The 14,406-nt window shown below is 37.1% G+C and overlaps 1 protein-coding gene across 1 annotated transcript; it reads left to right on the top strand.

The window, feature by feature from the left end:
- Positions 1-1,121: 1,121 nt before the first annotated feature.
- On the top strand, positions 1,122-13,779 carry LOC127810073 (alpha-galactosidase mel1). The gene is made up of 14 exons (XM_052349313.1): positions 1,122-1,266; positions 1,916-2,063; positions 2,213-2,470; positions 2,732-2,906; positions 9,177-9,238; positions 9,375-9,538; positions 9,732-9,829; positions 10,667-10,725; positions 10,820-10,954; positions 11,040-11,290; positions 11,381-11,540; positions 11,886-11,961; positions 12,053-12,103; positions 13,321-13,779. Exons 1-14 carry the CDS (start codon positions 1,202-1,204, stop codon positions 13,545-13,547), a joined length of 1,929 nt encoding a protein of 642 aa, XP_052205273.1. The 5' UTR covers positions 1,122-1,201; the 3' UTR covers positions 13,548-13,779.
- Positions 13,780-14,406: the final 627 nt, after the last annotated feature.

Raw genomic sequence — 14,406 nt, forward strand, 5'->3', positions numbered from 1 at the left:
GAGAGAAGAAAGCAAGGGCGGGGACAGTGGCCTGCTTTGTAAATTTGTAAAGTGGGCGGAGGTAAATTCGTCATTTTACCCCATTTGATAAGGCGCTAGGTAGGGCTGTTTGACCTTGTAGAACGATTCATCTATCTAAACGTCTGTCAAATAAATTTATCTAAGCTTCAATACATTGAGATTTGAGTGTCTGTTATGCAAACTAACCCCATACCTAATCAGTTTTATGACGCCCAAAGCGTAGATGGCATGGCATGGCATAGCAATACAATTTTTCACGTTTTCATATTTTATAAACCAATGGCTGAACGCACTTGTAATAATATTGTAGAAATTAAATTTTGAGCACTATTTTATTAGAATCATCAATCCTATTGGTTTCTCAAAATTTATTGGAGTGATGTTATCAAAATATTATTACCATTTTAATTTGGTATCCTTCTTTAAGTTTTACATCATAATTCTCATATATTTAAAAGAAAGAAGAAAAAAAAAAAAACCAGATAAATGTTCATGTCTTTGCAAAAATTTGAACTGTAACTGTTGCACCAACTTTTTTTAGTTCATCTTTCTTGCATGACTCCACCTTATGATAATAATAATAAAAAAAAAAAACTGATGGATGTAATATGAATTTGTCTAATTAGAATGAAAGGTTTATTTTATTTTATTTTAATAATAACTATGACTTAAATCAATTTTATATTTTCAAGAAATATAAATCCCTCAAAATTTAGTAATAGAATAATTGAAATTTAAAAGATTTGAACTTAAGATTTTAAATTCACCCAATATAGTACTAAACAATAACTCAAATGTTTATAATTTATAATTCACGCAATTGAATTAAATTAATCCGATGAGATAAGAGGACTTACTTAGAATTGGATCATAATAATAAGCAGATACGTAGGAATTGAGGATTTGGTCTGTTAATTGGGATGGTGGTTGATTCAAATCTAACCTCCTCTTCAGACGTGCCATTTTAACACCGTATCAGTCATTGAAATCCGCGTCAGTTCCCTGACAGCTGGTACCTAACGGTTATATAAAAGATATATTATATATATATATATGGTCTAACATCACGGTTTTGTCCGTTAGAGCGTCACTAACTCCGTTAAGCGTGCCCCTTCTTCGCCATCAGTATATTTCAGACATTCACTTCTTCACCATCTTGAGAAAAAAACTGTCCACGACAATGGAAGCCTGCGTTTTAACCTCTCTCTGCGTTCTCTTCAATCTCCTCCTCCTCCTCCTTCTAACGTACTCTCAAACTCCTATCTTCTTCTATTGTTGCTCTATCGCTCTATTTTTTACCCTGACCAGATCTAATATGTTGATTCTTCAGTTCGTTTTCTTAATTGATTGGTAGCAAAATAAACCCAGTTCATAGATATTGTTATCCATTCATGTAGTTATTGATTGACCGGTATCTTTGAGTCCTGAACTTGACCGATGGGTCATAGATATCATTCCTGTTTCGTTATGTTTAAGTTATTCAAATTGCTGATCCATTTTCTTGGACTTCATCATGTGTTTGAATTGATTGATTGGTAGAAAAAGAAAGCCAGTTCGTAGGGTATGTTTTCATTTTATTTTTTTGCCAATGTATTTTTGTTTATCTATTCATTTAGCTGATCCCACATAGTGGGATAAAGGCTTGTTGGTGTTGTTTAGCTGTGATCTCTGTATGGAGTTAAGCTTTCGGTGTACTTCTCATAGAATTGGATCCTGATGATACAATTAATAAAATTTATTAGTCATTTGAATTAGGCTGACAGATTTTGGATTATTGTACTGGGTCAAATGTTTCGAGGTGTGGATGTATTCTTTGTGGACATGATTGAGGTTAGTTTGCTGAAGTTGTTGTTTCTATAAAACAAATAACAAGAAGACTTGTTACTCATTTCAGGGTGATCTCTAAGGGACAATCAGAGCATGCTAGCTTGCCACCAAGGGGTTGGAACTCCTACGATTCCTTTTGCTGGACTATCTCTGAAGAAGAGTTCCTGCATAATGCAGAACTCGTGGCACAGCGATTGAAGGCTAATGGATATGAGGTCCTTGAAACGTTACTTGATACCATATGTTTAGTACATCAAAATTTGTTTCTTAAGTACTCCTTACCTACATAATGAGGACAGATAACGCTAACGATGTTTTTCCCTCTTTTTTTCTCTTTCAACTGTCCCTTTGTGATCCAATGTAGTATGTTGTGGTGGATTACCTCTGGTATAGGAGGAAAGTGGAAGGTGCTTACACGGATTCTCTGGGATTTGATGTAATTGATGAATGGGGGAGAATGATTCCTGACCCTGGTAGATGGACTTCATCCAAAGATGGAAAAGGGTTCACTGAAGTAGCCAAGAAAGTTCATAGTATGGGTTTGAAATTTGGGATCCACGTTATGAGAGGAATAAGTACACAGGCTGTCAATGCAAACACCCCGATCTTAGATATCACCAAGGTATTACTCACTGCTCAAATCATATCTCAGTTCTATTTCTCTCTTGTAGAACTAAAGGATGCAATATTCCTTAAATCTATAGTTTGCACCAAAGATAGCCAATGCGTATGCAAGATGCATTGAGTATGCAATGGTTGGCTAGTAACTTGTACTAATCTAGCCAAAAAAAAAAAAAGAATGGAGTGAAGGGCCAATATTCTGAAGATATTTGTACACTTATGTCTAAATCTCTTGTATCTCTGTTTCATAACTTTCCTACAGGGACGTGCTTATGAGGAATCTGGCCGGCGGTGGTATGCAAAAGATATAGGCTTAAAGGAGAGGGCTTGTGCGTGGATGTCACATGGTTTCATGAGTGTAAATACTAAGTTGGGAGCTGGAAGAGCTTTCTTAAGATCACTTTATCAACAGTACGCGGACTGGGGTGTTGATTTTGGTAATCTGAATACACCAGGAAGAAAATCACTATGTTGCAGTCTATATTGTTCTTTTAATAACTCTTTTTAGTCTATGTTCACCACCACTGTCCATTATTTGATACAAATTGGATTAGCTTGTAAATACAAGGGAAAAGAAGAAACCATTTGACTATATTTTACAGATTCTGTAAAGGAGTTGAATGACTCCAAGCTTTGTTCAGGATCAAGAGCTGCCCGAACAAATGGGTTTCTTCTCTTTCTTCCACACATGCTGATGCCTCCTCTAGTGCCCAGGCACCATCAATCTCTAAAAGCCCTACCAACCATACCCTCTTTGCTTGCACCTGATGCACCATCTGATCCCACTGGAACTCTCCTATTTTCTGCAACACTAAAGTCGATAGAAGATGAACAAAATAGGGTTTAGAATAGATTCACCTCACTGATTTCATTGATCTCTCTGCTATATATACAGAAAAACATTGCCTAATCTAGGATGCTGAAGAATATACACAATAGGTTTCCTATTCTAGGAGAATGTAATATTTACAAGATTCCTTTCCAAATCTAGAAGGTTAATTGAGAAAATTAGAAAGATTTCCTAAGCTATAAATTTATTACAATAGGAAAGGAATAAATACTAAGATGTTGCTGTCACTCGGATTCTCCAACACTCCCTCTCAAGTTAGTGAATAGATGTCCCTCATTCCCAGCTTGCTAATAAGTGATTCAAAACCCGGTCTTGACATGGCCTTGGTGAATATATCCACCTCTTGACTAGCTATAGGAAGATAAATGAATTTTATCCCGCCCGGTTCAATTTCCCTTTGTATAAAACTTCGATCTATCCTTACATGCTTCATCTTGTCACGTTGGATGGGGTTATTAACAATGCTGATAGCTGATTTGCTATCACTATACAACCTTTTTGGTAAAGTCAGGGCCTTGCCAACCAAATTAACTCATAGATTCCTTGAGTAATAGCCCTGAATTCTTCTTCTACACTACTACGTGCCACAACGGATTGCTTCTTACTCCTCAAAGTGACTAGGTTTTCCCACAATTTAGTGCAAAACCCAGATGTTGATCGACTATCCATCACAGAACCTGTCCAATTAGCATCAACAAATCCTTCAGCTCCTCTAGCATCACTTTTTTGGAATAGTAGCCCTTTCCCCGGTGTCTCTTTTAAGTACCTTAGAATGTGATAAACTGCAGCCAGATGTTATTGAGTAGGTGACTGCATGAATTGACTCACAATACTCACAGCATAAGCAATATCCGGACGAGTGAGAGACATATAAATAAGTCTTTCAACTAACCTTTGGTATCTTCCTTTATCAATAGGGGGATCATTCTCAGTTATCCTCCATTTCCAGTTTCTTTCGAGAGGTGTACCTGTTGGTCTACTTCCCAGCATTCCAATGTCCTTTAGGAGATCAAGTGTATATTTTCTTTGAGAGATTAGAATGCCTTGTTTGCTCCTGACCACTTCCATTCCTAGAAAATATCTCATGGTGCCCAAGTCTTTAACCTCAAATTCATCTCTCAATCACTGTTTAAGTGCAACAATTTCTAGAATGTCATCACCAGTGATTATAATATCATCCACATACACAATCAAAATGGGTCGTTTTCCAGTAGTTGCATGTTTAGTAAACAAAGTATGATCTGTTTCCCCTTGCTTGTACCCAAACCTTGTAAGTGTAGAACTAAATCTCTATTGTTTTAATCCATAGAGTGAATGATACAGCTTACACACTTGGCCAACCATTTCTCCTTTCTCAAAACCTGGTGGAATCTTCATATAAATTTCTTCTTCCAATTCACCTTGAGAACAACATTCTTGATGTCTAGCTGAAACAAATCCCAATCCAAATTAACAACAAAGGAAAACAACACCTTTATGGGATTTAGCTTTGCCACATGAGCAAATGTCTCCTCATAATCGATTCCATAGGTTTGTGTGAACCCTTGAGCTACCAATCTTGCCTTGTATCTATCTATAATCCCATTTGACTTGTATTTGACGGTAAATACCCACTTGCATCCTGCTACTTTCTTGTCTTTGGGGGATTCTACAACATCCCATGTATGGTTTCCAATCAACGCCTTCATTTCTTCCATAACAACTTCCTTCCACTTTGGGTCTTTCAAAGCATCTTGAATATTTTGTGGAATAGCCACTCTATCAACTACTGTGGTAAAGGCCCTGAATTGTGGAGACAGTCTAGAGCATGTTAAGTAATTAGAAATTGGATACTTAACAGAGGACCTTGCCCCCCTTTGAAGAGAAATGGGGATATCCAAGTCTTTGTTAACCTTAGTGTGTTCCTCTCTTGATGGACTAGCCTCTGGTTCCAATGATTGGTTGAGTTGAGGAGTAGGAACTTTGGGTCACCTGGAATGAACCACAATAGGTTTTTTTGAGTCTAATCCTCCTCCTTGACTAGTCACTACTGGCTTAGTTGGTTGGGTGAGTTGGTAGACTGGGGTAAAGACAAGAGGCTTGGTTAAGTGAAGAGTAGCTGGTTTGGGCTGTTCAAGGGTAGCTGGTTGGGTGAGATTGGGAGCAAGAGGTTGGGTTAGACTTGAATTTGAAGAATGTGAAAGAAAGATAAGTGGAAGTGAAATGGGCATAGAAATTGTGGGATCCTAATGGCACTTTTCCTTTACTATCTCTCCCTGAATAGAAGCACTTGGGTAAAGGAATTTGTCTTCAACAAAGGTCACATCACAAGAGACAAAGAACTTTTGTAAGAGTGGACAGTAGCATTTGTATTCCTTTTGAGTAGGAGAATAGCCAACAAAAATGCATTTGAGGGCTTTTGGTCTAAGTTTGTGACGAGTAGGATTGACTTGGTGAACATACACAACGCAACCAAACACCTTAGGAGAGAGAGAACTTAAGAGTCGAACATGAGGGAATGTGGCCAGAAGGGTGTGCAAAGGAGTTTGGTAGTTGAGGACTTTAGATGGTAACTAGTTTATTAGGTAAGAAGCTGTTAGGATAGCTTCTCCCTAATACTTGTTAGGAATAGAACTGGTGAACATTAAGAAGCGAGCAACCTCAAGTAAATGGCGATTTTTCTCTCAGCCACCCCCTTTTGTTAAGGTGTGTGGGACAAGTACTTTGATGAAAAATCCCATGAGTGGTGAGGTATTTGGTAAAGGGATGAGAAAAATATTCACGGTCATTATTAGTCCTTAGAATACAAATAGAGGACTGAAACATAGTAAGAATAAGCTTGTGGAAGCTTTGGAAAATAGCACACACCTCAGATTTCTCTTTCATAAGATATACCCAACAAACCCTTGTATGGTCATTAATAAAAGTGACAAACCATTGTGCACTAGACAAATTTGGAATGTGTGTAGGTCCTCAAATGTCACTATGAATCAAGTAAAAGGGTTTGGAAGGCGTGTGAGGATGGATTGGGTGATTGCTATGGGTTTGTTTGGCAAGAATACAATGCTCACATTGAAAAGACACTTTCTCTTTATTGATAAACAAATGTGGATACAAAAATCTTAGATATGAGAAACTTGGATTGCCAAGGCATTTGTGCCACAACATAATATCATAATTAGAAACAAAAGTGAGAGAAAGCTTATGTGGTGATTGATGTCTTGGAAAAGACACTTTCTCTTTATTGATAAACAAATGTGGATACAAAAATCTTAGATATGAGAAACTTGGATTGCCAAGGCGTTTGTGCCACAACATAATATCATAATTAGAAACAAAAGTGAGAGAAAGCTTATGTGGTGATTGATGTCTTGGAAAAGCATTATCTCCTAAAACATAATAGAGCCCATCCTTTTTCTCAACACTACCAATCATCTTCCTCAAAGACTGATCCTGAAATATGCAATGAGAAGGGGAGAAGATCACAATACAATCCATGTCCTTAGTTAGCTTAAGCTTACTAATAGACAGCAAATTGCATTTCAACTTAGGCACATATAGAACATATTAAAGTTGCAAACCGGACATATAAATAGTCCCTTGTCCCAGAACTGAAGACATAGTACCATCTTCCATCAAGATTGTCAATTCCTTATGATGACTAGGTTGAAGTTGGTTTATTGTAGTCATAGAACCTGTAATATGATCAGATGCTCCTGTGTCTAGAATCTAGCAATTCCCATTCAATTTTCTAGATAATAAGGAGTATTTCATGTTACCTTTTTGGGCCGCAAAGATTGTGGGATTAGTGACTGAGGTGTATGATCCCTTTGCCATATGGGTACTGCTCAATAGCTTCTAGAGGAAATATAGTTGCTCAGTAGTCAGGTTCAAGTTTGTACCTTTTTCAGGTGTGGGAGCAATTGTTGTGGTATAGGTTGGCCGCTCTTTCTCCCTTTTATTCTTTGGCTTCCAATTTGCTGGCTTCCCATGCATTTTCCAACAAGTTTCCTTTGTGTGATAGGGTTTATTACAATGCCCACACCACTATTTGTCCCTAGGCTATTCTTCACGCTTAACTGTAGCAAGGGCAGAGTTGGAACTTGGGTCCACAAATGAATGGAGCATCACAAGTTTTATGCTTTCTTCTCTTCTGGCTTCTGCAAATACTTCCCGAAAAGATGAAATTGGTTTGGTGCCTTGTAGTCAACCACAAGCTTCATCTAAATCAGCATTGAGTCCTTGAAGAAAGTCAAAGATCTTTTTTTTTTCCAGCATCTTACTATACTTCTGGCTGTCAGTAGGACATTCCCAACTTGGATCATAGAAATGATCCATCTCCTGCCATAGTTCCATCAAGGTATTATAGTATTCAGTAACACTAATATTACCTTGTTTAATGGTACGAATAACAGATCTAATCTCAAAATATTGTGCCGTGTTTTCAAGATTATATCTCCTCAACTGCCTCCCAGACTTCTTTAGCAGTCTTGTAAAACAGGTAAGTTTGTCCATTCTTTGGCTCCATCAAGTTAATAAGCCAAGCCATGATGATAGAATTTTCTGCCTCCCATATTTGATAATCTGTTGTATCCTTTGGTGGAGTTGAAATTGCTCATGACAGATAGCCAAACTTGCCTTTGCCTTTGATTACCAAAATAACAGATTGAGACCATTCTCAAAAAAAATTTCTGTTCAATCTATGTTGAGTAATATGCAAGGTTTGATTGTCGGTTGATAGAGGAACGGGTGAGATGGTTATAGATGGTAAGTGGGAGATGATAGAGGATTCTGCAGTTGTCTAGACTGCATTCTCAAGGTTGGAGGCTACCATAGCATCTAGTTATTATTCCTAACTAGGTAAAACTGGGTTCTGATACCATGAACAAAATAGGGTTTAGAATAAATTCACCTCATTGATTTCATTGCTCTCTCTACTATATATACATAAAAATATTGCCTAATCTAGGATGTTGAAGAATATACAAAATAGGTTTCCCATTCTAGGAGAATGTAATATTTACAGGATTCCTTTCCTAATCTAGAAGGTTGACTGAGAAAATTAGAAAGATTTCCTAAGCTGTAAATTTATTACAATAATACTAAGATATTGCTGTCACCCGGATTCTCCAACAGAAGACATAGCTTATCAACTATCAGTGAGGACCATAACTTTCCTTTCAAAAATCTAGTGCAAATCTCTAGTACTTTAAAGTTCATACTTTTTGTCCTCTCCATCATAACCATCCATTCTAATTGCTACAAGAGCCAAAAATTGCTGAGACTGGAACACCTTTGACCAATACCTCTGCTATCACATCCTATGGCCAACTCTTTTCCAACTGCAGCAGATAAAACACATCAATATGTATGCGGGAAAGGAAGGCAATGAGCATGGATCTGCATGTTCTTTTTTGTAGTAGAAAGGCCTCAAGGTACCAAAGTAGACAAATAGGGAGGGTTTTCAATTTTTGGTCCCAAAATAAAAATGATTTTACGAAAACATTTTTGGAGAAGTAATGTTTCAAACTTTGATGTAAAATATTTTTTTCAAAAAAGTATTTACTTGCACCTACAAAACATTGAAGATAGTTATAATATTTTACCATGAAATATTTTACATCAAAACAAACAGAGTCTAATTTGGCTTCCTCAATTAGGATTTGAGGATATAACATTACTTCAGCTTTTGTAATAGACTATGTCAATGGGGTCATTTTTTTAAATGCCTTCCAAATTTCAATCAGTATGCTTTATGCCTCTGTCAAATTTGTCATTACCTATGTATAGAAGTTAACCACACAAGAACATCATAGTGTGATCTTGGCAATCCTCTTAGCTGCTCCTGACTCATTTATCCCATTGGTTCTCTTCTCAGTGAAACATGACTGCATATTTGGGGATGACTTGGATCTTGATGAGATAGCCATTGTGTCAGAGGTATGTACAGGACAGGACCTCCTTTCTACTGCAATACTTGTGATATTCTATCTAAAATTTTCTGTTAATGGAGAGAGGGGCATATATTGAAAAGGAACTACCAAATAGGCATTAGTATTAAGTGCCTTGCTTGCAGGTTTTGAGGGGACTTAACCGCCCCATCCTATATTCCCTATCTCCAGGAACTAGTGTGACACCAGCCATGGCGAAGGATGTCCATGGACTAGTTAACATGTACCGAATAACAGGGGACGACTGGGATAAATGGAAAGATGTTGCTTCCCACTTTGATATTGCTAGGTAGGTAAAAGTATTTTCACTTTGTTTTGTGGGTTTGCCAGTTGTATCTATTTCCTCTATTTCTCCTTGCTCTATTCAGTTCCTCTATTACCAGTTAGGTGAAGTGTTTCCTTGCTCTCTCTATCTCTTTCCTTTGTTGATTTGGCTTATTTCCTTTTCTTGTCTTTTATGATGTTCCCCACCTTTGTATTAGGGACTTCGGAACTGCTAATATGATGGGAGCTCAAGGCTTGCTGGGAAAATCGTGGCCTGATTTAGATATGCTACCACTGGGCTGGCTCACTAACGAAGGTATAATTCATTGTGGCCCCTCGTTTTGGGTCATTTTGTCTGCAAGAGGAGCAATTGATCCAATCACTTTGAGGGAGTCGTCGAGTAAAAAGGGGCATATATCTTACATCATAACAAACAGTGGCCTGGCTTGATTCCCACTCTAGGATGTCTTACTAATGCAGGTTTAGCTTTTGTCAGATTTAATCTTGTGTCATAATGTCTGATAGAAAAACACTGCCCTTTCACTTTAATGGAGATGAAGAGAGGGGGGCACGCATCTTGCCTCATAAAAAATGGAACTTTTGAATTACTCTAAGCAGTGCTTGGCTATGTGCTTAAGTTAGTTAGTGAAGTTGGAAGATACACAAAATAACTGTTGCAATCAGAATTGGTTTAATGGATTCTAAATGGTATGAAAATATCTCTCGATTCATTGCCTCAATGGTTGAATAAAGTTTCTTCCATACTGAGAGCTTGCATATGTGTATTAACCTTTTTGTATTAGTAAAATGCTTGATTCTTGTTACTATGAGAGGACATAGGATGAGGCAGCCATTGTGTGTTAAACCATAGAACATTATCCAACTGATGCTCCACGTGCTCAACATAGAGGTTGGACATTATTGTACCCATAGTTTGGTAGTTACAACACATTATTGTGGAGCACTGCCACATGCTTAATTCCCTTTCCCTTTATTTAAGGAAAGAGTCTAATCAAGATTAGTCCTTCAAGTAAATTTTGCCAAAACAGATACAGATTCAGTCTTGAAACCTTGGAATACTTCAAGCCAAATGATATTGTATTTTTATACTTGAAGTTTAGAATTTCAGTTGGGATGAAAAACTTCAATATAGGTTCAAATGAAGGCCCCCACAGAAGATGCAGTCTCACACTCGACGAGCAAAAAACTCAGGTATGTTGGTGTAGGTATTAACTGAAAATGATTTAGGAACTTTTCATGTACTGGTAACTACTATTTGTGTGAAGCAATGAATTTTCTTTGACAGATGACGTTGTGGTCCATGGCCAAGTCCCCTCTCATGTTTGGAGGGGATATGAGAAAGCTTGATGAAACCACATTCAATCTTATCACACACCCTACACTACTAGAAATAAACTCCTTCAGCTCAAACAATATGGAGGCAAGTGAACTAGTTTATTCTCATAAATCCTTATCCTTATAATTTACAGAACAGGATCATTAAAAAACCCTGTTATTGCATTCAGTTTCCTCATGTTACTAGTATAAACGGTCTCCGATTTGGAGAACGGGGCCTGAGCTGGGAGTCAAGAAGCTTGGCAGATAATGATTCACCAGGACATAATTTTAGTCTCAGTAACTGTATGGACCCCAAGGCAAAAGGTTGGTCCAGTGAAGCCATTGATAATGATCTTCAAAAAATATGCTGGAAAGGAAGCACAAGAAGCAGATATGAGGAACCTTTTTGTCTGTACAAGAGAGGAACACTTTTGGCATCGTAATAACCTTTGACCTTTCAACTCTTTTGTTGCACAATTTTCATTGTATGCAATTCTATAGTTTTTCTCATGAAGGGACATTGATGTAGAGACGAAGAGATGATGTATGAGCACCAATATCAAGGGAAATTTCATTTATTAGCTGCAGACACAATGGATTTTTGCTTTAGTGGCTCTCCAAAAAGGAAGCTTACTTCCAAAGAGTTCAGAAGAGGTTCATTTTCACCTTGCAAATGGGACACTAATCAGGTATATCTAGTAAATGAACTAATAAATGGTACAAGATCCTGATGCCAGATATGAAGAACTTTCTATCCATGGGAGGAAAAAAATATGCTTTTTAGAAAGAAAAATCTTTTGCTGCCACACATCCTTTTTGTCATTGGTAAACAGTGGGATCCTTTGTGATACGTTAACACTCTTGAGAAATTTCTTTTAATTTATGCAGCCATAGTCCATTTGGGATGTCTATTTGAACATATAAATTTTCCCTATGCTGTGTTGAAAGTTTAATACTCTCTCTTATGTAGAGTTTAAAGACAATTACTACAAGTAGGGAAGAAAAATAATTTCTGGAGTGTCTACTCTTAACAGATGTGGGAGTTGAGACATGATGGATCCCTCAAAAACAGCTATTCTGGTTTATGTGTTTCAGTAAATACTGTCAAAGGTGGGATATAGCAACTGACTGCTTACATTACAATCATTTTAGTTAGTTTTTAACCCATATATTGGTAAATGCAAACTGATACTGTATGCAGTAAATGCTGATTCTGGTGGAATTCGCTCTTGGATTGCTACTGGAAGAAGAGGTATGATTTCCTCCTCTGATTATTATTATGAGTTAATAGGAATATCCTAACTTATCTAAAAACATGGTATTGAAAGTATGAGTTGTGAGAAGCCGTTAACCGCTATGAGTGTTTATGGACTGTGCATTTGAAGAGTACCTCATTTTAGTTAAAACCAATTGTCATGCCCCTCTTTGGGGCGAAATTGGCCATGAGCCTCGAGTCTTAATAATCCAAGGAACGTGGGTTCCATAACAAAACAAAGAAAAAGAAGTACTCGAATCTAGTCATCATCATCTATATCCCAAGAATTCCATTAAAATAATCCATTAGTCATGAATGCTGAAATGAATAGTCTTGGTTCTTTTTGTGCACTTGGATTACATCAAAGATCTTCACTAAACCTTTTATTTTGGTTTTTATGGTGGATGACACAAAAGGACACCTTAGAAAAGGCTTTAAGTTGAGCATGTCAAAAATTGAATGCATTGAACATGAGTTTAATAAAACTAAAAGCATGGACAATATTGAGATGGAACTTAAAGATCAAGTTATTGATAGAAAAGATAAGTTTAGATATCTGGGATTAATTGTTTAGAAAGAAGGGAATAATACCATTGAGGATGGTCCTCATAGAATCAAGATATGATGGTTAAAGTGAAAAAGTGTGTGCAACATTTTATGCGACCCTAAAAAAGATGTTTTCATCGGACGACTATATGTAAGAACATTTTTTTGTATGACACAGAATGTTATATGGAATTTGCAGCCAAACAAAAATGACAGAATTAGAATCTAGATTGTTAATAATAAGATTAGAGACAAGATGTCATGATGTTAGTTCATTTTGTAAGGCTAGCTTGATAGATAGTAAGTCTTTTGAGTAATCCTATGTTGGTCAAGTTCCAATGTAATTTACTCCTTTTGTATGTCACAAGATTTCACAAATCCCAATCCCAGTTAATTTCCTTCAGACAGTAAAAATCTTGACATCCTAGACCTACACTACCTACCTACATGTAGATTGTGCTAGAGTCATCTCATTGTTCGAGTATGATGCATGACATTACTTGCACAAATAAATGTCGTGCCCTTTCTTTTCACTAACATTGCTGATTTTTTATGTGTTGGCGCATCGACCACTTGCCACACGAAGGATGGATAAAGTTGAGACGTTGATTCTAAGTTAAGCATTGGGGGATAGATTTCTCATGGATTCAATTCACGTCTCTTTGCAGGAGAAATATATGTTGCATTTTTCAATTTAAATGCTCAGGGGACTGTAATATCGGCGAAGATTTCAGACCTGGCTGAAGCTCTTCCCGGTAGAAATCTAAATAACGGAAAGGATTCGTGCAGCGCTAAAGAAGTATGGAGTGGGAAGGATCTCGGAGAAGTGAAAGAGACGCTATCAACACCCGTACAAATGCATGGCTGCGCGTTGTTTGTCCTGACCTGCCACTAGTGTTGTGCTGTTCTGTGATCTCTTCCTTTTTCCACGTTACTTCTTCTTCTTCTTCAAGAGCTTAGAGCTGCACTAAGATCATTTAATGTTACCTTTGAATACACTCTGGGTTCAGAGTGGCAACTGTTTTTCTTAAAGTTGGTGTTTGACTTCCCAGGTTGCTTTCATGATTGATTGTGTTCTGCAGATGTGTCGTCGAGTAAATTATGGCTGCTTAATGGATTAGTTCGAAGTGGATCTGGGTTTTCAACAACCAACCGCGAGGTCTGGTTTCTTGCTTTGTGAAAGTCGCCGCGGGGGGGTGTATGTTTTGAGAACTCGTAATAGCAGCTTGCTCGCTCTTGCGCCGATAGAAAACATAATTTATTTATTTATAATGTCCACCTCAATGCCATACCAACTTTCTTGTCCTTCTTAGAAGAATATGCTTACTAGTTAGTACCCACAAATAATATTCTTGATAACACTTTATTTTATACATATTTTTATTTAATTTTAATATTAAGTTTATGTTACTTTTTTTATTTAAAATGTGAGTTTATATAGATATTACATAATTTAAATTTCTTTATGCGGAAAACAAGTAGAAGAAATTAATTTGAATAATTGTGTTTAAAAGAAAATATTATAAATTAATTTATAATATTAATTTTAAAAGTCATTATTGTTATGCTCAACAAAATAAATGGACAAATTCGATTAACAAAGATAAGCAAGGAAATTGGAGGGAGGAGGCGGCACCAAGTGGTAGGTTGAGAGGCCATCTCGGGTCTCTCTAGGTGGGGATCACCCAGGAATGGCATAGCTAGGCGAGGGCTTTTTTGCACAAGGTCGCGAGGCAGTAAGGTGGGGGCCCCGC

Source organism: Diospyros lotus, chromosome 9 (genome assembly GCF_014633365.1).
Source record: "Diospyros lotus cultivar Yz01 chromosome 9, ASM1463336v1, whole genome shotgun sequence".
Taxonomy (NCBI): Eukaryota; Viridiplantae; Streptophyta; class Magnoliopsida; order Ericales; family Ebenaceae; genus Diospyros; species Diospyros lotus.

What these genes read in the sequence shown, in the direction of transcription:
- LOC127810073 (XM_052349313.1), top strand. Translation starts at nt 1,202, where the DNA reads ATGGAAGCCTGCGTTTTAACCTCTCTCTGCGTTCTCTTCAATCTCCTC. An exon ending in GGACTGGGGTGTTGATTTTG is followed by an intron (nt 2,907 to 9,176) that starts GTAATCTGAATA and finishes TTCTCTTCTCAG; the next exon opens with TGAAACATGACTGCATATTT. An exon ending in TCGACGAGCAAAAAACTCAG is followed by an intron (nt 10,726 to 10,819) that starts GTATGTTGGTGT and finishes TTTCTTTGACAG; the next exon opens with ATGACGTTGTGGTCCATGGC.